A 23588-nucleotide genomic window follows, 5' to 3' on the forward strand; every position below is an offset into this window, starting at 1 on the left:
GGGGTGTTGCTCAAGGAAGACCTCTCCTTCCTCTTTCTTGGGGGAACTTTCTCATTGTTGCTTTAACACCGTGACTTTGACTTGGCTGCTTAAATATACTACCTAAATTTTAATGTGAAGGTGAGAAGTGAAAGCTAGAAAAGTGTCCTCATCTGGCCTGAGAAAGACGGCATGGATGCTGTTTGGGCTCCTTCAGCTTTTCTTTCTCACACCTGCTGAATTACCCACCGCAGCCTGCAGCCGCCCCGCCTTCGACAGTTGTACCTAAGGCTGGTTGCGTAGGTATGGCTCTGGCTGTGCTGATGCCAGACAGGAATAACGTGTGCTGACTGGCACCCTTCTTTGACTTCCCCAGGGAGCCCTTACAGGGTAACGTTATGGGCTTCTATCTCTAAGTGGTACTCGAAAAGACATGGCCTTTTGGTATCTCATTTCTGGGAAATTCTAATAAACGTGTCTTGAGAGAACTTTTCATTGTTGTGTAGCCTTTTAAAATCTTTTTTAAAAGAACTGCTACTATGGATCCTTGCATTAATATTTAGTTCTCATTACTTAATGGTGTTTTTTTATATACATATAAAATGTATATAAAGTGTTTATATGTTTTGTGCAAATGTATACAGAATACACATTTCTATTTCAAAGTTTTCTTTTTCTTCCTCTAGTTCTGTGTCCCACATAGGGCAGCGTCACTTCAGGAGCAGCTTTATCTGTTGTGGACTACAAGCTAGAGTTCCTAATAGCATCATTCTGAAAGCTGGCTACCATTATCCTCCTGCTCTTGGAAACAGCACCCTTGAACTTGGGTTTGTGACTCAGTATTAATAGATCATGCCTTCACTAATTCTTTGTATTATGAACCAAGAGAAATATGGCACTATTTTGAATTTTAGAGATTTCTTTTATTAAACACTAACAATTATGGACTCTTCTCCAACTTTGTAGAGTAAGGGGGAGTAATATTAATTGTGCATGTGCAGTTATATTTTTCCTTAACTGACAGTATGCCCATTAGAGGTTTTATGGCTTTCTAGACCTACACGGCACTGAAGAACCAGATTAAAGCACTGAGAGATTTATGCTATAGCTATCCTTCAGTGATGGGAAGTACCAACACTGATTTTTATCAGTGAATTGTCAGTATCAATATTACCTACCAGTATTGTCTAGAGAGACTGAAACTTAAACTTGGGCTGTTCTTGGAAGATGCGAAAGCAGAATATGCATTATCTTGGCTTAACACTTAGTAAACGTCGAAGCTGTTGGAGATGACTGCTTTTAGAGGTAGCTGTGTCTTTCACCATTGTTCAAATTTTAGGCATTAGGTTGCCATTCACTTTCCGAATCTTGTATTGTTTTAACTTAGATGTTTAAATGTTTTTTTCCACGTGTCTGTGAAGAAGTGTCCTTTAAAAGGAGCCTGTGTCCTTGAAGGTGCTTAAGAAACTATGCTGCAGCATTGCCCATTTCCCATTACTGTGTTACATTTTATTCATGCCTGTGTCTTCCTAAATAATTCTAGAAGCAGCTACTCATGGATGCATCACTAGTCATGAGACACTTTTGCCAGTCCCAATCAAGTCAATTCCATTTAATAAATGTTGGAATAGAAGGTAATATATGCTTGAGAGCTTTATTTTGAGTTTTGGTTGTATTTCTTAGATTCTTCTTCTCTTTACTATTCCACACACTGTCCATCACTACAGTGTGTGAGCTGGTGAAACCCGGAATAGCCTCCCGATGCTAAGGAGGGGAGAGAGGGGCTTTTCCAGGTTGTGCTGAGCTGCTGTGGAATGACAGAAGTCCTGCTCTTTTTGTGGGTCTGTGAGACATTCCCAACAGCGGTGGCAGCTTCCTCCCTTAGATAACACAAGTGTAGTAAGAGGAGTCTATATAGGACCTGCTATCAGGGGGCTTTGAAAATCCCATTGACACATCTGTGAACCTCTGGGCTTGTCCACAGTCCTCACTCTACTCAGGACTGGGACACCAGAGGACAGCAAAGGCAGCCTCACATTTCAGCCGTTATCTAGGGAGAGGTGGAACTTGGGACCACTCCTTGTTTCATTAATGTCTTGTTTGATAGTGAATATGTGGAACTTATTTGTCCTTGACCTATGAATTGATATACAACAATATTAATAATTTGATCTGAATGTGTAAAAATTACGCCTTATACGAAAGAGATATTATTTTAGGGGGCATAGCGTAGAGTCAAAAGCCCTGATATGTTTTTTGAAGAGACCATTCAAAAATGATCTATTTATTGTTCATTCTTAAGTTGATGTTTCTGAAATGTATTAAAAAATATCTAGTTTTGGGGGCCAGCCTGCCTGGTGGTTTAGTGGTTAAGTGCGCGTGCTCTGCTTTGGTGGCCCAGGGTTTGTGGGTTCAGATCCCAGGCGTGGACCTACACACCCTTCGTCAAGCCGTGCTGAGGCAGCGTCCCACACAGAATAGAGGAAGATTGGCACAGGTGTTAGTTCAGCAACAATCTTCCTCGCACGCACACACAAGATATATACATACATATATATATATATATATATATATATATATATATATATATATATATATAGGTTTTTTTCCTGTCAACTCAAAAGTTCCCTTACAAACTCTTCTTCAGCAGTAAACTACTAGAGTTTCCCACACAGCCCTTCTCCTATGTGTGATGAGAATCTGACACTAATGAGATGATGAGCACATTTCTGATTTGTGACTGAGGACAGGTGGGTTGAAGTCCCTGAGGGCAGCCTCCCCATGCCTACACCTTGGGGGGCACCTTTTCTTGGGGCAGCCCTGCCTTCTGAGCGAAGCACTGGGGCTGCTTGTGCCGCTGGAGGATCGTCAGACTGACAACCTTAAAAGAAAAGGACGACTCATCTTTCTAACCTCAGATATGGAATCTTTTTGAAAGTTACACTTTGTAATTTAGATTCAAAGTGTTTATTTGCTGCCAGGAACCAAGTAGCAAATGATCCCCTACAGCTTTGTTTTTTGAAGAAAACAAAACAAACTGTACAACTACAGTGCGCTCCAAGTGCCATAGATCTATTTTATTCTTCAGGAAATTATATTTGTTTTTCTTTTACAAGAGCACAACAGGAACCAAAGTAAAAGAGTGATAGATACAGCACTCAGGATAAATCATATCTTTAAAATAATAATAAAAAAATTTACACCTTGTCCTATATCCTGTTAGTATTTTCATAATATGGCCATGATTGAAAAAACAAAAAGCAAGCATTTACAACTTTTTCGATAAAGACTTTTTATGCCAGGAATGGATTAATTGTCAACAAAATTTTATACTAATCAGGCTGATGTAACTCTATTTTGGTAACATCATATCATTAACAAATTTATTTTGGAAATAGATAAAAATATTGCCCCTTGATAATAAATCTTTTTTTTCTTTGATGCAAACAGCTAGAACACCTTTTTCTTTTCCTTTTTTTTGATATTCTAAGACAAAAAAAATGGTTAATCTTCAGATTAATAAATTAGGTCATTATAATAATAAATTAATTTTTTTTAAAGTTCAGCAACCTCTGTCCAAGTATTTACAACAATACTTGAAAGTTCCTTTACAAAACAGAACACATTTTCTTTCACATTAAGCATACTGGGTATCTGTGTCTTTCACAACAAGCATTTTTAAAAGAAAAATCAATGCACAAATGGGTAATTAGTATAAAAGTGCTAAGAGCTGTTTGAAAAGTTCACACTAAGGTATACAGTCAGTTATATCTGAGGCAAACTACAACAGACTTCCAGCTTATTATGGACAATATTCCAGTAGTTGTTTCAAACAGTTGTTTGAAAAAAAAAAAAAAAATCCAGGAGCTGATTAGTGACGCAGATAAACTGCCATCAATGTCTCTGGCCAGTGAGCGAATTGAAAACCAACCTAAAGCAAATCCAAATGAGGAAGAAGATTGTAATAAAGGAATGCCTTCTCCACAGCAGGTGTGATGCTGATGCTCAAGGCGTGTGCGCATACACACTCACACACATTCACACACACATCTTTCTTGCCAATTCAACTGCAGGTAGAATGAGATTTTGTGTTATTCAAAAATTTCTAAGTGTTCAAAAGCATTGATATGGAATGCCTGTTTGTCTTTGTTCTGGTTAAAATCTCATAAAAATACATTCAACAGGAAACATAAATTGTATGTGTATAAATATATATGTATATATATATTATATACACACGCACACAAATACTTTTGTTTTTTTTGAAGCATAAGATAGTTACATAAATATTCCTATAATTGCTAAAGTTTAAAGAGGCATATTTTTTTTTGAGCTTCAACAAAGGTGCTTGAATAATATACAATTAAAATGAAGTAGTTTCTATTTTGTAGAATCAGTATATAATAAGGAAAAAAAAATCCCCAAACAGTCTTTTTTAAAAAAAGTTTCTTCTTAAGCTAGAGCTTCAACAAAAACTATGAACAACCAACAATATAAGAGAACAAAGCAACAACACACAATGAAGTACAGCCCCTGGAAATGCCTGGTGTCCTCCACCTCACCCTCCTTCCTGCCACGCTGTCGTAAGAAAAGCTCCAGTGCTCACATCACGACATGACTTAGGTCTCGTTCATTTGCTGACTCTGCTAGGAACTGGCTGATTGGCTTGGAAGAAAACAAAAGCAGCAAAAAGTATAACTGTATATATCCTTAAGAACCCGCTTTAGAGAAATGCGGCCGTCACATTTCCCTGGCTTCCTCACCGCCTACTGCAGTTGTGACTGTATAGAAAAGAAAACTGTGGCTTTAGACCTGGGATGGCTATCGAAAGGTTCTGATGCACTCGTCTGGTAGTTCTAAGGTGGTTATGGCAGCTGGATGGCAAGGCCTTTTACTGTTTCTTGCTCATTCAGGCCTGAGCTTTGCAGCAACCAGTGCAGTCTTCAGCGCAACAGGAAAAAATATCCTCTGGGCCACTGGACTGCTTTCATTTCACTGCATTTCTCCCCGAGCCAAGCTGACCAATTTGTCTTCCCAACACCGCCCTCCCACCCCTTTCCCCAACCAAACTCACTGTCCCCGCCCCCAAATATCTCTACAGCTATATTACAAGCAAATATATCTTAGCAACTTTAAAAACTTTGGTTCTAAGAAAACACTTGGTCAGTTATCTTGAGGAAAGGTGGGAATGCTTGTTTTGCACACTGCTGTAGACAGAGCCCATCCCAGGAAGTTCTTAGCACGGTACATCAAGTCACAATCCAAAACAATCCACTAAGCAAGTGCACAAACTCTAGTTTACTTTTAAGAGCAGATTTAGCCATTTTCTGTCTTTGAAAACCTCATCCAAGTCGCCTGCCTTCACACTGTTTGGTAGAAGTTGTCTGCCTGTAGATGGTTCTGTTTTTGCATGCTGTAGAAGCCACTGAATCTTGCGTCTGGTTCAGCAATTCTTAGCATTCTCTGGGAACCGTCCACCTGGACTCGGGTTCCTTTCTTGCAGTCCACAGATACCAGCTGATTATTTAAGGAAGAAGGCTATTCAGTGAGAGAAGGAAGAACCACCAAGAATTAGCTGCTTTACAGATCCCAAAGTAACAGGAATCTAGTACCTAATTCAAGTGAGATAACAGCTTCAGAGCACACTGATGGGCTGTATGGAGAGTTGACATCCTGTGCTAGTACCAACAGGAGTTTTATGACGGGTACTGACAAACTGCGTTTCAAGGGGGAATGTCAATGAACTTCGTCAAACAGTGGAAAAAGGAGCTGAGAAAAACAAGGTTGGTGAAGTGACGTAACTATTTTCAAATCCTTGAAGGACAGACCTGGGCTCGGGAGGGTTGAAGAATGAGTGCAAGTTACCAGATAGGCAGATTTTAAGATAGCCAATTTTGAATCATTCAGGCTGTATAACAGCATCACAGGCCGGGACAGCCCGTCTGTCTCCAGTCACTCCACGCACTTTATGAGCGGGTCCTTTCCCAGCTTTTCAGAGGGGACTGTGTCTTGATCAGCCCTGTATGCTGACCAGCACGTGCCCAGCGCACATTTGTCGAAAGAAAAGCAGAGGCAGGATAACCATCTGACAGTAATTTTATATGGTAGGGTTATCTAGAAGGTAAATTGAATTAGAATAATTATTCAGGCTGTTTTTAATTCTTAAGGTTGTATGATTTTTTTTTTTTAGGAAAAAACTGAATGCAAAAGGTAGCATTAGGGTTGGAAAAATCATGATTTATTTCCCTTAATGAAAATGAATTCTTTCTTGTCTTTTAAAAATAGGGAGATTTAGGGGTCAGCCCCATGGTGTAGTGGTTAAGTTTGGTGTGTTCTGCTTCAGTGGCCCAGGTTTGCAGGTTTGGATCCCAGGTGTGAACACACCCCACTCCTCAGACACACTGTGGCAGCAACCCGCATATAAAGTAGAGGAAGACTGACACAGATGTTTGCTCAGGGCTAATCTTTCTCAAGCAAAACAAAACAAAAGCAAAAACGAGGAAGATTGGCAACACATGTTAGCTCAGGCCTAATCTTCCTCAGGAAAAAAAAAAGGCAGATTTGACAACAAATATGCATTCTTTCTCCCTCAACAGGAAACCTGCCTCTCTCTACCTTGTCTGGTATTATTGTACACAATCTCTCTCTCTTTTGCTTGTTTTCCCCTTTCTGCTTGCTTTTGGCACCTCTCTCTGTCCTCTGGACTTCTGTGCATCCTCATCATCATCTAGCTCTCTTCTTGCCCCTCCTGAGTAGTAACATCTTCTCTTTATGATTTCTTTTCTCTCCCAATTCTAGGTTGATAGATCACTGATAAATACTAGGTGATCACATTTTAATTCCTACATAAATAGCAATGACTTAGGAGTCAACTGAGAGGTATTTGTTCATTTGAAAACTTTACAGTAAATCCAGGAAATTGGATCTGTAGAAAGATCAGGATTCACTAACCAACAGATGATGGATAATTGATCTAGTGAGTGATCCAGCCCTTGGCAAGTACTATACATCTGACTGCTACAGCGTGATGTGCACTTGAGGCTATGAAGAGCAGAGTAAAAATTTCCCTGGCTAATGGAGAAGATGTCAAGCAATCTTAAGGAACTATACGTGTGCAAGCTTTCCTAGTTGACCATTCAAGAGACTGAAACTTTTTCAGGACAATACCTTAGTTGGTGTTCGATACCAGCAAAGCAGTGGGATCCACTGTTTCTTCTGATTGATGAACAGGAATGCTATTATAATAGACAGGCCTATAATTATGGGAACCACAACCGAGGCAATGGAGTCCAGCGAAGAATCTTCGCCTGGGTGCAGCCTGTTATTATCTCTGTAATCTACCTGGAGGTGACCCATGTCTAGGAGAAGAAAAATCACAAGCATTTATTACCTAAACCAGAATTTTTTAAGTATTATTTTAATTACATTGCAAACAGAGATCAGCAACTTGGTTTTATTGCTTCCTAGTACTTTAAGGCTAAAACATGATTCAAGTCTAACGTTGATCCAAAGAGCTCTTTGCGAGGGCAGAGCTCTCGAGGATGCATCTGGAGAAGGAAGTATGAGGGTGAGAAGGTTAATAATTGGGCAGAAGAATGCTGGTTCTACATGGTCAAGAAAATTCTTTTGTAGTCTTTAACAAGTGACTAAAATTAGACTACTAAAACTATTTTGATTAATATTAACATATATGGTCTAAGATTTTGCAGCAGAAACATCAGTTTAGCGCCTTGCTTACTAGCAAATAGGAGACTAGGACAAAGTATATTCTGCTTACTGGTGTCATAGCTAAGACTCATTACCAGTGTAACAGCAAAAACTATGCCAGAATCAAGAGCTTGGTCTTCTGGCTGAGTGTCTGGTTCACTGAGGTCTAAGCAAAAACTTACTTTTTGTAAACTTGTTGAAAACTCCCTAGGCCTATTAGATAATTTTCCTAACGAATAGGCCTTTTAGTTAATATATTGCACAGAGGACATTTAATTTTGCTCTTATCAATGAAGGTCTTTCTGTTCCTTTAAATCATCATTCTTGCAATGAATACTGCAGGCAGAGATGACAAATTTAAATATATACCAATCAGGGGCACTCGCTGAAGGTTTCCTTATTTTTCTTTTATTTTGTTTCAAATAAACCACTGTAGTCAGGTAGTCTAAATGCATCAAAGACCAGGCTAGTGAAAGATGCAGGACTCACACAATCAAAAGGACTTGCTCTTAAATTGTTCTGGAAACTCAGCTCACGAAGTAGCATAGCTTTGTGATATTAAGACTGTCTTTAGTTTAAAAATCAGATTTTTATTAACATGCTTCTTTGTGTATGTGGGCGGATGGGAAGCAAAGAATCTCCCTAGTCATTTTAGTCAGTTTAGATTGTTGTACTTTATAGGAAGAGAAAAAAAGGAACATATTTATCAGCATCAAGAAAAATGCCAAAGGTAAAAATAACCATTTATTGATAAATTCAGGTTTTAAATATACAATGAGTAAAGGAATGAATTTTTGCCTTAGCACATTTCAGATGATAATGGCAATGGTTTCAGAACTATGTCATACAAGAAGATTAAAAAGTAAATTAAGGAAAATCTTGGTGAAAGGAAAATGAAGTTTCAACTGAAGTCTGTTTACAAAATTCAGTCCTTAAGTTCTGTTCTGATGCTAAAAGCAGGCCATAAAATTTAGCTTTGAACTTTCTAGTAGCCAAAATGGCAACAAGTACCATCAATAATATTCACCATGTCTTTAAGATTAAAACCAATATGTTGCTTAAGAGAAGGATAAATTTTCTTGCAACTGACAGGGAGGAAATTTCTCCTCTGGGGCTTTCTAACAGAGATACTATGTAATACATGGTCCTCAACATATTATAATAACAAAGGCTCTTCTTATGACCAAAGCCCAGCATCTAGAACAGTGTGTGGCACAGAGGAGGCACTAATATTTATTGACTGAGTGGCTGTAAACATAACGCTCAGGCACCATTCCGCCAGAGCAATTGTATAAGGAGCCAAAACACTGGGCCCAGGAATTTGGCTCTCTGGTCATCTGGCTTGATCTAAGCATAACACTTAGAAGATCTAGGTAACGGACCACTCATCTCCCAAGCAATGAATATTGCTTCTTCCAAAAGAAATATTCTAATAATTGTATAGCAATGATTTTGCAAATGTCCTTGGAGTAGACAGGAGGCAGTAGGGTGAGTCATGGCTAAGAGCAAGTTTATACTATTTTGATCAGGAGGTCTACTTTTATGGAGAAGGCAATAGTGAAAGGAACTCTGGTTGCTTTACCGCTTAACTATTGAGAGACAGAATAACACTTCTGTTATACACAACTGAAAGGACAGAGCAAGAAAAAAAAAGCATGGAATAAACCTGGTGAGTGGAAAAATTGACACTTGTAATAAATCGAACCCTCGTGGAGTGCAAACTACCTAGAAGTAGTGGGTAACTCATAATGCATAAACACTTAGTACAGACTCTACAGGGACAGTGAATAATCTATTATTACTCCGCTTACAAAATTTATTCACATGCATAAATATGAGAGATGGCTTAGAAATTCCAGATACCAAGCTCTTAGGACAAGGTCATATTTCTTTCCATCATCACTAGGTCTCTGAGCATGTGGGGCCAGAAGGAAGCATTTTACTCAGTTACCTGCAGATTTATTTTATCATTCCTGGGTGCTAAATGTGATCCAGCCGAGCAGGTCTTCCCTGGAGTAGTTATTTGAACTTACTTGGTCACACCATTTAAAAAGTTACCCAAAGTAAGTTTTAAAAATTAGAGAGAGAAAAAAAAAAAGGAGACCATACACACGACTAGACAGACCTCAGTTGATGCTGGCACTTACCTCTGGGGAGATGGATGATGTCATTTTCACTGGGTGTGGGCCACACAGGAACCTCCAGGTCAATCTCTCCACGATGATTCGTCTTCTCTATGGGTATATTGGTTGGTTCTGGGACATACATTTCTGAAAGAAGGGGGCATTTTTCATAAGAGATGATGGAGGGGCTACATAGCGTTGACTTTTGTTTCCTTAATCCAAATGGATGGTGCATTCAATTCAATACAGTTGTCCTGGGACATGAAAGATTCAGTTGCTGCATTTACATCATTAATGCTACAGAGTCACTGAGGTGGGAAACAGGTCTCATAACTATTTAAAAGGAGGGGAAAGTTTTCTCCTCTACTAGGGTCAGAAGCTCTGCTTTTTCATATTAAAAGGTGTTGGCTCTAAAGTTTTGTGTAAGCTGATGAGGACTGGCTGAAATAGAAGGATTTCTTTTACTTTCCATCAGCTAAATACTGTACTTTAATAACTGCTGCCCTGTAATCCATGAGTGTTGAATCATTTATATAAATATGCCACAGGAAATGAACAAGTTAAAGCATCTTCCAGTCTTCATGCATTTCTTAGCCAATCCCCTTCCACTCTCCTCCCCTAAATGGGAAAGAACTGTAGGCAGACCTCACAAGGTGCTGCCTGATGAAGTCTTCAATGTCTGCTGTGTTACCACGGGAACTATGCGTATTGGAAAATGATGTTCAGTAAATATGTTTACATTATCTAACTTGATCATATAGGTACTTCAATCAACAAGATACAACAACATGAAACGAAACTGTCTGAGAGGAAGAATATTCCTCATCACACAGGTCTTCTGCTAATGAGCTGCATCGCTTTCGATAATTCACTTAACTTTTCTGAGCATCAGTTTCTTCCGTAAAATGGGACAAGTACTAACTAGCTAACCAGCTCACAGGTTCTGAATTCATATCCAAAGACGGCAGGAGGGAAAGTGTTTTGTAAAGGGTGAGGCTATTCAGAGTGTTAGCTGGTATGCAGAGAGGATGAAGCGAGGTAGCATGAGCTATCTAAATGAGCAATGGAAGCTGAAACTTCAGCCAAGAGCCTTGACTAAGAGCATATAGTGAGTCAAACAGAACAGGACAGGATCCAGCCTTCCTGGCAGGCCACACTTAATCAGAGTAAAGTGGCAAAGCTTGACTGATTGCAAAATTTGCTTAGAGACAGGATGGAGAAATGATTTATCAATAATACATCAGATGCAGAAAAGAGTTACAGAAATTAAATTCCCATCCAACAGTAAATCTGAGAAGTCACTGGAGAAATTTCTAGTAACAAACAAGGATGTCAGCAGTATCTGCACTCTCTCCTTCACTAAACTTACAAACCAAGGAGAGTGAATCTTTGCCTCTTCTCCCACTGCCCATCACCTGGATTTGGGTCCTTACTGTCACACACCTGGGACATCTGCAATGTGAGTTAGAGCTGTCCTGGCCTCTGGTCTCTCCCTGCCTTAGTCCCTCCTGTATACCAGCCTGTTACTCTTCCCAAAGCACCTCGATCATGTCATTCATCTGCTCAAAAACAAGCCTCGCCACTCCCTACAGGGACAAAGTCTATACTCTTCATTTGACAATTAAGGCCCTAAAAATCTTGGCCAAAGCTATCTTTTTTTGTCCTTATATCCTGCTATTAGAACTCTGTGTTCTAGGGGCATTTGACCTTGACCTTTCCATCTAGGTCTTTGGTTGCATTATCGTCTTCACTCCAATGAAGAGAGCCCACCTGTCCTTCAAGGTTTAGCTCAAATCCGCCTGTGAAAGGCTCCAAGGCCACTTGACTTCACAGTAAAATCTGCCTTGTGAGCTGAGCGCTCAGGGTCTGTTGCAGGGTTGCATAACCACCGTCTCCAGTTCACCCTGCCCCTTCTCTCTCGAAGCCACTCTAATGAGACTGCCTCCACCACTCCACTGAAATGGCTCTTGTCAAGATGATGAGGACGAGGCTAAACGCACAGCAGTTAGTTCCCGCTGCTCGTCTGCCTTGAGCTAACGGCATTCCTCCTATCCTTTCTCCACTTGGCTTCCAGGTCACGGCTCTCCAGTTTCCTCCTGTGTCGCTGGGGCTCCTCCTCCATTTCCTTTGCTAGTCCCGCGTCTCCTGCCCAGTCTGCAAAGTTGGAGGGTCTCTGGGCTCAGTCCTGGGCTCTCTCTTCTTATCTACACTCACTCCTTGGGTGACGTCATCTAGTCTTAAGGCTTAAAAACCACCTACGGCTGACAACTTTCAAATTATGGATGGATTCCCAGTCTCTCTCCTGAACTCCAGGTTAGCTATTCACTGTCTATTCATTATCTCCACTTAGACGTCTAATGGGGATTTCAAACTAAAAATGCCCCAAACCAAAGTGATTTACTTCAGAGCTGCAACTCCATGGTTTAGTCCAAAAACATTACAGTCGTCCTTGCTTCTCTCTTCCTCTCACTCCTCACATCTTATTCGAATCCTACTGATTCTCCCCTTACAGTATAATCAAAATCCGACCACTTCTCCCCACCTGCACAGCTACTGCCCTGGTCCGAGCCACCACCACCCCTTACCTGGATTACTGCAAAAACCTCCGAATTGGTCTCTGCTTCTCCTCCTGCCCTCCACATCCCACAGTCCATGCTCAACCCAGCACCAGAGAAATCCCATTAAGGATAAGACAGATCACAGCACTCCTGTGCTCAAAGGCCTCCGAAGTTTCCGTCTCAGTAAAGTCCTACAATCACCCGTGGGACTGCGTGTTTTGGCCCAGGATGACCTCTCTGCCTTCCCCTCATCACCCTCCCTGCTCCCTGGGTCCCATCCGCACAGGCCTCCCTACTTCTCCCTGCACGTGCACAGCATGTTCCCAGCCCACACCTCTTGCTCTGCCTATACCGAGCGTTCTGCCTCTTCCCCAGGAACCCTGCAGTTCTGGGTCCCTTTACAAAGGTCACCTCATCAGTGAGGCGCTCCCTGAACATCGCATATAAAACAAAACCACCTCTCCCCACCTTTCCCGGCCCCGCCCAGGCTCGCTCTGCTCTTCTCCCCGCCTTGTCTGCTGTCTATTCACTGTTCCCTTGTCTGCTGCCTGCCTGTCTCTCGCTATGAAAATGTGAGCTCCGTGTGGATGGGGACTTTGAGCCGCTGCTGTCTCCCCAGTGCCTAGAACAGTGCTGGGGCACAGTAGGCACTAAATGAATCTTTGTTGAATAAATAAGGTCAAGTTTCACCATTTATATCATTAAAAGCACATTACTAAGAAAAGTGGTACGAAACTTGTGAAACATAGTTGATATGTACTAGATAAAACAACTCCAATACATATTTTTCCTTATTCTTCTCATGCACAACACTGAAGGATTTTGTTTTTCCCCACGTGCCACCAGGGGATGAAACATCACAGAGGCGAACCTCTGACTCTTAATCTATACCTTTATCACGGCCAGTGAGACCAGACTATGAAGAGTACCCTACCGAAGGCTCTGTAAAGGGTTCAACCCCTCGCCTGGCGAATATCCCATCCTTGTCAGGGGATAAGTGGCCATTCTTAGAAGTGCCAATTAGGGCCAGTCTGCACGACACTCGAACTAAAGGCAAACGTGCACAGAGATCACTGAAACTCTGGGTTTGACGGACTGTCCATTTTACAACTGCACAGTATAAATGCACTTCTTTGTTGGTGTGGCTCCCAGCTCACTGCGCTCCATGGAGCAGGATTCTCTGATGCAATGCTGCAAGAGAGCACAAGGATCGAGGCAAAGATGGAGAGGCTCCTGACTTGCTCAGGACCTCAGCAGGCTCAGAGAGTGAGCCCTCTCTCTGGTTTGTCTGTTTAGGGCTTTAGATCTGGAACACTGCCTGGAGGCCATCCTGCCGAGGGCTCAGGGCCTGCATTTCTGGGATGAGGGGAAGAGGATAAAAGAGCTGTTTTGGCAGGAGACACAGACGTGGAAACTAGGAGAAGGCCTGGGGAGGATCTGGGCAGCTGTGGGGAACTTAGGTTTGAAACCAGGAGGGGAGTTACTGAGCTGACATGAAGGGTGGGATGTGGGGGAAGATGCAGGCACCGGCTTTGGCAACAGCCAGCCTGGGGCGCTCAGTGGTTGCGGTGTACGTGGGAAGAGATGGAAAGTTCAGTGGAGTGCCTGGAAGAAGGCTGCATGGGATGTTATGGCTACTGCTGGAACTAAAGAACTGAAGAAAGACTGAGCCAGAACCATATTCTTTAAACGCAGCTCTTCCCTTTTGGTTCTGATATATATTCATCTGTTGAGCACATTCCCTACTATGTCCAGTCTTGGACCTGTTTCCCTAGGCTAGTCCGACACTGCACTAAAACTGTGCTACTAGGATAGGGCAGGTGTCATTAACAGGTCTGTTATACCCATAACGCCATACTGTCACTAAAGTTTAGAGAATGCAAATCAGAAGAACCAGAGCAATTCTGGCATGGACGCAAAATGTGGCACTCACCTTGACGGTCACAGTCTCTTAAGTTACCCCCCATGTCCCCGTACAGGAAGACTTCAGCTGCATCCAACATACTCCTCGGGCCACATGAGCTAATGGATGGGTGGAGCAGGTTCTGGGTCTGCTCTGGTTTCATCTTAAGTTAATAATACGACTTGAAATACAGCAGGACGATAGCTTAGATACCTGGACACATTGGGCAGCAACTTCCTTCCACGTTGATGGGCTCGACGCAGGGCAGGGGCGGGCAGCTCACGGTTGAGCAGAGGGTCTGGCCCTGCAGGCAGTAGCAGTGTGTGCAGCTGTCAATGTCCCACCGCTCCTCGTCGGCGTAGGCCTTCCCACTGAAGTGGCACACCACCTTCTTTGCAATCGTGTCTTCTAGTGGGAAAAAAAGCACATGGTGGAGTTGCTTGATGCGACAAAGCACAACATCTTATTAAACTTAAGACATAAAGGGAACAGCTTTGTACAATCACAATATGCTTTAGGATTTCCAGAATTTGGGGGAACTTTCGCTTCCCTAGTCTCCTACTACCATTCGCCTCTGCTCAGAAGAAGCTTTAGAACTCTCATCTTGTGGCTTGAACCCGATCAAGGGCCACTGAGGCTAACACAGGGCAGTGACTGTTACAACCAGCTGGGAATGATACCGCTGGGTAAGTGTCATTAGATTGTCATTCAAAATATACAAATTTAATCACTGTACAGCTGTTAAACACACTAGATGAAAAAACTAAAACTGAAATACAAACAGGCAGAGACATGTTCAGAGATTTTGTTCTATGTAGAAAGAGATAAAAAGTCCAGCTGAGTATATTTACAGAGATGATTCAAGAAATTCCTACTTCTACTTAATCTTTCTGTAAATGATTCTGGAGAAGAGTAAGGAATGATAATAGCACGTTGCAGGGAGCTAGCTCGCCTCCTGTGCTATCCTGGAGGGGAATTAGCATTGAGATAACCATTTCCTTCATTTTTCAGTGATGCTGTATGGATTTCCATCTCATCAACAAGGAAATTTCTACTTTAAAAACAACCTCGTTTCAACCCGTGTTTTTCAGCAAACTATGGGTTTTGGGAACAATCTATTTTTAAGAGCTATTTTTATGTACTATTAAGACTTTACAGCTTAAAACATTCTGCTCAGGGGCTGGCCCCGTGGCTGGGTGGTTAAATTCGCACGCTCCGCTTTGGCGGCCCAGGGTTTCGCTGGTTCGGATCCTGGGCACAGACATGGCACCGCTTGTCAGGCCATGTTGAGGCGGTGTCCCACATGCCACAGCTAGAAGGGCCCACAACTAAAATATACAACTATGTACCGGGGGGATTTGGGGAGAAAAAGCAATAAAACAAAACAAAAGATTGGCAACAGTTGTTAGCTCAGGTGCCAATCTTCAAAAAAACAAACAAAACATTCTGCTCTCCTTTTTCCTCCCTTCTCCCTTGCCATCCCCATTCCCCGTACCCTTCACCTTTTCCTTGAAAGTTCCTTTCTCTTTGACTCAACGACTTCCCCTGATTTCCCTGAACTCACTGACTTAGCAGTGGTCACATTCCCTCTAGAGCTCAAGAACCGTGGCTCACAGGGAGGCCTAAGTGACCAGCAAAGCAGAGATGGGCAGACCAATGGAGACACGTGGAGAGCGCAGCACCTCTAGTCCCTGGATAGGCCAGTAACCGGATGACTCCTACCAATCTGAAAAAATGTTATGCTCAGATTCTAAAGACAGCTCCAGTCACCATTGGTCACTAGTAAATGTAAAACTATAAAGGAATCTGGAAGGCATCTGGGAAGCCCTGAAGGGGCAATGTTCATTGCCCCGGACACAGAGGAGAGAACCCAGATGCCTGCAGGTGCAAGAAGAAATGCGTAAGCGTATGGCATCAGGAGCCATTTTCACCGAGCAGCCCCCAACTCTGTAGCCAAGTGCTCCGAGGAGGCTGGAAGCTACTCTCTGTGAAGAGCTGGTGCAAAGCTTCCTGTTGAGCTTTTCCAGAGGACAGTCACAGACAGAAATGCTCATGTGTCTTTGGTGTCCACATTCTCCTCTTACCAATTACTCGAGTAGACGCACCTTTTACAACGGCACTAATAATGTCCCATTACTGGAGTATTTTGTATTTCCATAGATATAAGTTACAGTCCCTGTGGAGAGTTATAAGCAAGCACAGGGAGGAATCTATGTCAAGTGTTAAAATGCGTAATCTCTCTGTTTCTCAACATTTTCCCATCGTTTCTCCCATTATTGCTGCCCAAGGTTCAACAAAGGATATTGAGTAATCATGGAAAGTTCTAGTTGTAAACAGAGTATCCACTACTGTTTCAGTATCTACTAAAAACATACTTCCCTGTATTTGTGACTGATCCACAGAAAGCTTTCTGGTGCACTGACTGTTAAGTTTAAAAACTCATTTGAAGGCTTTCAAACCAAACCCATAATAGAAGTTTTTGCTAATATGGAATCCTTAGAGGAGGGAACTTCATTAAGATATCCAAAATGTACACGGTGAATGGTTGAGCAGAATCATTAACGAACCTAATTTAAGTAATATTCTGCCCTCCAGCCAACATTTCACTGAGGACATTAGATTTGCTATCAAATCTAGAGTCTATTATGCAGATAATTCTTTATGAAAGGAAGCATTTCTCCATAAAGCAATATTACTGATTATATTTTACATAAACCTTGTAACAGCTCATACGATGGACCAATGTCACAGCATAACATTTGAGTAAGGTACAAGGACCTTAGGAAAGAGAAGGTTAAACTCACTCATTTCATCCTTCGCTTTCTACTGTGCTTTTCCTCCTAGAGACATCTTTGCCCATCCTCTTCTTAGAGAAAAAGAGGAAGGGAATGAGATACAGGCACAGAAAGGATGAGGACTTTGTGAAAAGGGGTTCGAGTTAAGGACAAGCACTGGTCTATATTTTCTTAAGACTGAGGCAAAGACACTCATTACATCTTGAGATGTTTAATTAATTAATGCTACTAATATTTATGAGGTTAAAATTATCTAGTAAGGTATTAAAAATAGTAAGTATATGTTAAATATAAAGGCATTCATTCATTCCACAACCTTTTTTTTTTTTCTGAGGAAGATTAGCCCCAAGCTAACATTCATTACCAATCTTCCTCATTCTGCTTGAGGAAGATTAGCCGTGAGCTAACATCTGTGCCAATCTTCCTCTATTTTGTATGTGGGATGCCGCCACAGCATAGGTTGATGCGTCTGTGCCAGGGATCCAAACCTGCAAACCCCAGGCTGTCCAAGTGGAGCATGCAAATTTAACCACTATGCCACTGGGCTGGCCACTCATTCCACAAACTTTTATCATCAATGAAAAAGATGGCATGATCCTGACCCTGATCGAGAGGACTGAACAGAAGTGGTGGAGACAGGCCTGGCGACTGAAATTCCTTACCACAGCACAACGCAGCAACTCTTGCTACCGTGAACTAAACGAGGAGCTGGACAACATGGAGGGCAAAGCAACCAACTCTGCTGGGGAGCTGGGGAAGCCTTCACCCACGATTTGATGCTCAAGTTTTACTTTGAGGGATGAGGAACAGGAGATGAAGAAGCCGGAGGGAAAGCATTCCAAGCAGAAGGTGGTGTGCCCAACAGCTTGCCATGTTGGAAGGATGGTGAGAAGCGTCAGGCTGTAGAGAGTGAGCACATGCACACGCATGCGTGATGGTTGGAGGTGAAGTAGGGACTGGATGGTAAAGGCCTTGAATAACAGCTAACAGGTTTAGATTCCTTCCTGTGGTGGTGGGAGAGGCCTTATCAGCTTTGATTTAAGAAGAGAACCCTGGAATGTGATAATTTGGAAGACTAAATGGGTAAGGAAGATGGGGATACCATTCAAGGGGATGTGTATGGGCCTAGATTAATGCCACAGTGATGGAGATGGAAAAGCAAGGCTAGATCTGAGAGAGATTTCTGAGAAACAGCTGTCAGGATACGGATGGTTAAGGGAGAGGGAGGCATGAAGGACAACCCCGTCTCTTGCAATGAGAGGCTAGGCAGAGGTAATACCAATATATGAGTCACTTTCCTGCTTTAAGAAATAAACAGTTGGTGACCTTGTTGGGAGTCTGGTCAGGCCTTATCAAACTGCTCCAGATATTCCAGTGGGTCAACCTAAGCTGCAGTGGTTGACCCTCAAACTCTTAGCCTCTCTGTGTGAACATGACCATGAAGCTGCCACTGGGATAGAGCTGATTTGGGGCTCAACAAGGTAAAAGAGGCCAAATTTCAGTCAGTCACTGGAAGCTACAGACAGGAAAACACCAATGGTGAGAGTAGGGGGTGTCCCTCACATATCTTTAAGAAGTTTCTACTACTTTGAGCCAATAATTCTTTCTAGTAAGCTATCCCAAGGAAATAATCAGAAAAGGTCTAAAATAAGTTGTTTACGTAGATGTTCATCACAATGTTATTTGTAACAGCCAAAAATCTGTGTCCAACAATATGGGAATGTTCAAATGGCTCATGACACAATCATATGAGAGAATACATGTAGTTATTAAAATGTATCATGTAGTATAAGCTTAAGCACATAAAGAGGAAAATTAAAAACTGTCTAGAAAGAAATGAAAATGTAAACAGTAATTGTTAGAATCAAGAGTGAACGTTGCTCTTTAACTTTTCTTTTTGCAATGAGTAAGTTTCTTTTGATGATGAGGCAATCATATTAAAATGGGTATCTCAAACAAAGAGACATGCACATGTGTTACCCACCTTCCCCCCCAACCCCCAATAAACATACACACATACTTGAAAACACTGAAGAGAAGAGCTTAGTCTGACCCTGGTTCTAAAGAACCTGGCCACGTGGTGTGGGGCTTTCTGAAGCCACTGACCCACTTCGAGGAATTTCAGCAGACGGCAAGAAAACTAAACCATGGGAGAAATGCCAAAGATCCACTGCTGACCTACAGCATAACACAGTGTTTATGTAACTGCTCATTCAGCAATTGCATGAGATCATTCTCTAAAAGAATATTTATAAAATGATATAAGAGAGAGATCAACTACTCTGAATGCCTTGGAGGAGATGGGTGGAACCAAGAACTTTGACTACATATTAGGCGAAACTACAGTTTCTCATTTGATTTTATTATAAAAATAAATCTCTGTCTAAATTCAATGAAGATTAAGAATCAAAGTAGCAACATGATGACAAGGAACACAGTGAAACTCATTGAACGGGAAGCTCCACAGAGACACCGCAGCAGGCTCTGCACAGGTGCTCACGGGAGGAGTCAGACTCATTGAGCGTCTGGGGGCTACAGCAGCTGTAATGAAGCTCTTCCTCTTCAGGGAGTGGGCTGACTACCATGGATCGAATTTCCAGGTGGAAATCTAGCTCTATTCCATTCAAGCTCTACTCATCACAGAGTACCTCAGAAGCATCTTGCCTTCAAGCTCATTTCCAAATGAGTTAATTATGACTCAAGATCAGGAAGCTATCTTATTAGGTTTAAAACACTGGGGCGGGTAGGGCATAGAGGTGGATGCCAATCAATCGTGGGCTGACAGCACCAGCTGAAAGAATGAGTCTTTCCCTAGAGGTGGCAGAGAGTGAAAAAGGAACCAGTGGCCCCAGACCTTGTAAAGGGACCTGAGGGTAGGAGTGAGGGACCTCAAGGTCTGCACAGAAGTCTAAACCAGTGTTTGGGTTTGCCGTGCAGACCTCAGCAAGGCCACAACAAGATCTAAGATCTGTATGACCAGCATTCTCATAGCTGATCTCCTTAAAGACTACAGGTCAGATGAGGTAGATGGTACAGACAAGAGAGACAGCAGGTGGTTTTGAAAGAAGAGTCTAAGTGCTGAGTACTGAAGAAGAGAACTAGCATCTGCCGACCATCCACGGTGCCCAGGTGCTGTGCTCAAGAGCGCCACACGAATCAGCCTCACAGCAACTCCACGAGGTAGGGTTGTCTATTCCACCTTTGGAGAAACTCAGGTTCAGAGAGGGGAAGTGACCTCATGTAACCAAGCTAGAGAATGGCAGAGCCTGCATGTACTCCTGGCTCCATCTGACTTCAAGGGCCACGTTCTTTGCCGTGACCACCACCTAATGGCTCCCTTTCTTACCCTCCCAGGAACACATGGAACCCCCTTCATGTGGTCTCAAATGTGCCTGGAAAAGCAGACAACTTTTTGGCTATCCAACAATTTCAGCTGAAGGCCAAGCTGGTTCCAACCTGCTGCCTCGGTGTGAGCCACGGCCAGCAGTGGACGTGTTAATCAGGGCCAGGAGGTTTGTGGATGGGGACTCTGAACCCACCAGTCACACTCCGTGGTGAGACCCATTTCAGGATGACGACAGAGAAACGCTGCCCCTTGTTGCTGCGGGGGTGGTTTTCAAGATATCTCCACATCCGACAGTTCGAATCACAGTACCAATACATTTCACAACGGCAAAGTCTGCTTGTTCAAACATGCTTTAAAACAAAGCCACATTTAAGACATCGGTTGGTGGCTACTCTACTGAATTTCTATGCGAAATAAATGGAGGATTCTTACTTTTGGAAAAGCCTCGGTAGCTGCTATGTGGCCCAGATTAGATTAGACTGTAGTTAATTAGATTTTAGTTAATGAGGCTTTATAGAAGTATTTCTGCTCTTGACTAAGTTTTACCTGAAAGGTCAACGATCTAAACAGAGGTCTAAAAATATGGAGTGAATTCCGGTTCACTGATGGATCTTGGTGTCCCCTATTTCTTACATACTCATTTCTTTTCCTAGATACACCATCTTCTTCAGTGGTGCATCTGGGTTAATCTGAGAAAGCTTTGTCACAAAGTTTTAGAAACTAGTTGGTTTACAGGGAGACATGGTAGCCATTCTATGCAATTTGAGGTTCTAAATAATAAAGTCACTGTAGCCTTTTGGGGGACACAGCATAGTCTAATTAAAGTACATATAAAAGCATTTTAAACACTCAAGCTGAAGAGGGATGTAGAAATAAAGACATGGGAATACCCAACTAAAAGTAATATAAACAGTGTATACTAGGCTATTGAAGTGCGTTGTGCATTTAATTTTGACTGTTATATTTATCACTCCAACTGGTTTGTTTACACTGACAATGACAGTAGTTTTATTCTTCAATACCTAATAATAACAACTTCCACTTACTGAATGCCTACTACGTACTGGGTACCATGCAAAGCATTTTACATGAGGCATCGCTACTTGATTTCCACAGCCCAATGGGACAGGGTGTCGTTTCAATTCCACAGAAAACAGAGGCACAGGGAGATTAAGTCACCTGCATGGCTAGGAAGTGGCAGAGCCAGGACAGGAACCAAAGTGGGTGTGGCTCCACAGTCCCCGCACACCTTCTGCCCACCATGTACCCAGTGGGATAAGCTCAGGGAAGGTCACATTTCTTGGTAGGGATCTGTGCCACACAAAGAAAAGTGGTCATTGGTCACTGACTCTGGAAAAGGGGCACTTAGATTTCCTACCCCTTACATTTGTTGGGGCCTAAGGTCTTTGTCTTCAAAGGTAAATTACCCTACAGCTAACTGCACCCCACATGTGGCACAGTCCTATCACGGAATGGAGATAATGAAGTGGTTACTGAAGATGCATGGTCCTTCTTAGGCAAATCTCTATTTAACACTTCTCTCTCTCTCCTCTCTTTCAGAGGAAGAGGATTAGAGGAGAATGTTCCAAGGAAAACATGAGGTATGACACTAATATAATAAGGTTTATTTTTAAAACAAACACATCAGGAGTTATATATCCAAACAAATGTGATCCCCTTCTAAGTAGTCACTGTAGAAGGCTATAAACATATTCCAATGATACTGCCCTTGCTTCAGACAGCTCTGGAATTTTCCTTTTGCAATGGCATCCAGAGCCAAGTTTTGAAACACGCAAGGAAGATGGTTACTATTTTATGGCCACTCCTCGGTTTAGATCAGCTTTGGTATTTGGTTTCTCAGCTCTGGCTTCTATCTTATCCATCAGATTTGGCTTGAAATGACTTTTGGACTCTCTTGGAAACGAAGTCCCTTCTAAAGGATGGAGGTTTGCTGCTGCAATCACCATCAACATGGCGCGTCAGGAGCCTGGCACACCTGTGCCTCGGTGGGTCCTCCAGAGGGGCTGTTGAACTCATGGAGCTCAGACACGTCTCATCTTCTTTGCATTCAAATATAAGCAACATTATCTTGCACCACATATGCATAGAATAAAAATATGCAATGTCTTTCAGTGGTGGAGTTTGGAGAATTCAGTGCAGGGTTCCCCCCACCCCCCATTTTCCTTGATTCTGCTTGATATGAAAGGGGAGGAAGAAGGAGCAAGACCTTGAAATGTTAACTCCTTTTGAGCTGACTTCTCCAACTGTTTAAACTTCACTATCTCACTTCTTTCCAAGATAAGAAAAGAAGGCTTAACAGGCTGTTCCAGTTGAACTTTACTTTTACTCTTGAGCTATTTTACTAATTACACGATAAAGCTAATTGACAGTTGGGGAAAACCTAGACTCTAGGATTGTGTTGTTTTCTTCCTCTATAAAGATCCAATTCAGTACTTCTGGAGTCACTGATGCGGCAGCTCAGGTCTCGCTCTGATCTGACCATGACAGGGGATATACATTAGCCCCTGACAAGAAAGCATCTCCAGATTATTCCCCTCTTTCCTCTGTGGAAGGACACAAAAACTAAAATCCACTTGAATCCACGTTATAGTTAGACTTTTCAATTTCTACTGGGAGAAGACTTTCTTGCATGGATACATCGGGTTCTAAATCTGGTTCTGGTGGTCATCAAGTCAGATTCTTGGTGTGGGAGTAACATCCCGGGAGGAAGTGAGGCAGCTTTAGAAATTGCATCAGTTCTTTCAAATCTCCAGTGTACTATTTAGAGTAGTGAAAAGTAATTTACTCTGGGATCCCAGAGGCCAGAAACTAAATGCAGCTCTTATGCTGAAAATAAGTCTCACCGCAAAATAATCCAACGCAGTAATGTGGTGGGGTGTGCGTTCTTTCCAAAAATCGCTACGGACAGCACGGATCTAAGCACTGCGGATGCAGCGGTGCACAAGGCAAATGAGGTCCCTGCCCTCAGGGAGATGCTCCTGGATCCAGAGGGTCCCATTAGCTTTGTGTGATTCCAGGCTCAAAAAGATGTAGCAAACGTTTTGAAAAGATGTGAAACAACGGGCCCTGCTAATAACATTATACTTCGATACAGTTTCTTAAGTTTGAGGACCAAGGAATTTAAAGAAAACTTTAGTGAAATCACTTAGGCAGGTG

General features: G+C 42.3%; 2 protein-coding genes and 1 long non-coding RNA gene across 6 annotated transcripts in view; 2 read left to right on the forward strand and 1 right to left on the reverse strand.

The window, feature by feature from the left end:
* Positions 1-1617, forward strand: part of FEZ2 (fasciculation and elongation protein zeta 2) — a 38799-nt gene extending 37182 nt beyond the window's left edge. For all 4 annotated transcript variants that reach the window (XR_011504103.1, XR_011504104.1, XM_014832844.3 and 1 more), the window contains one exon: positions 666-1617. Coding sequence is in view for 2 of the 4 variants with exons in the window: in XM_014832844.3 (XP_014688330.2) it covers positions 666-682 (17 nt within the window). In the remaining 2 variants the exon portion in view is untranslated. The remainder of the gene's footprint in view (positions 1-665) is intronic.
* Positions 1618-3030: 1413 nt separating this feature from the next.
* The window catches only part of CRIM1 (cysteine rich transmembrane BMP regulator 1), a 187717-nt gene continuing 167159 nt past the window's right edge, over positions 3031-23588 (reverse strand). Inside the window, exons 14-17 of the mRNA XM_044772230.2 lie at positions 14484-14678; positions 9834-9956; positions 7147-7337; positions 3031-5517 (exon numbers count right to left, since the gene is read on the reverse strand). Of these exons, the coding sequence (XP_044628165.2) occupies positions 5341-5517; positions 7147-7337; positions 9834-9956; positions 14484-14678 (686 nt within the window). The 3' untranslated portion in view covers positions 3031-5340. The remainder of the gene's footprint in view (positions 5518-7146; positions 7338-9833; positions 9957-14483; positions 14679-23588) is intronic.
* Positions 20447-22432, forward strand: LOC139045546 (uncharacterized). The gene is made up of 3 exons (XR_011504107.1): positions 20447-20577; positions 21972-22012; positions 22298-22432. It is a non-coding gene; the product is annotated as an uncharacterized lncRNA (long non-coding RNA).

This window comes from Equus asinus, chromosome 6, assembly GCF_041296235.1.
Source record: "Equus asinus isolate D_3611 breed Donkey chromosome 6, EquAss-T2T_v2, whole genome shotgun sequence".
In the NCBI taxonomy this organism is placed as follows: domain Eukaryota; kingdom Metazoa; phylum Chordata; class Mammalia; order Perissodactyla; family Equidae; genus Equus; species Equus asinus.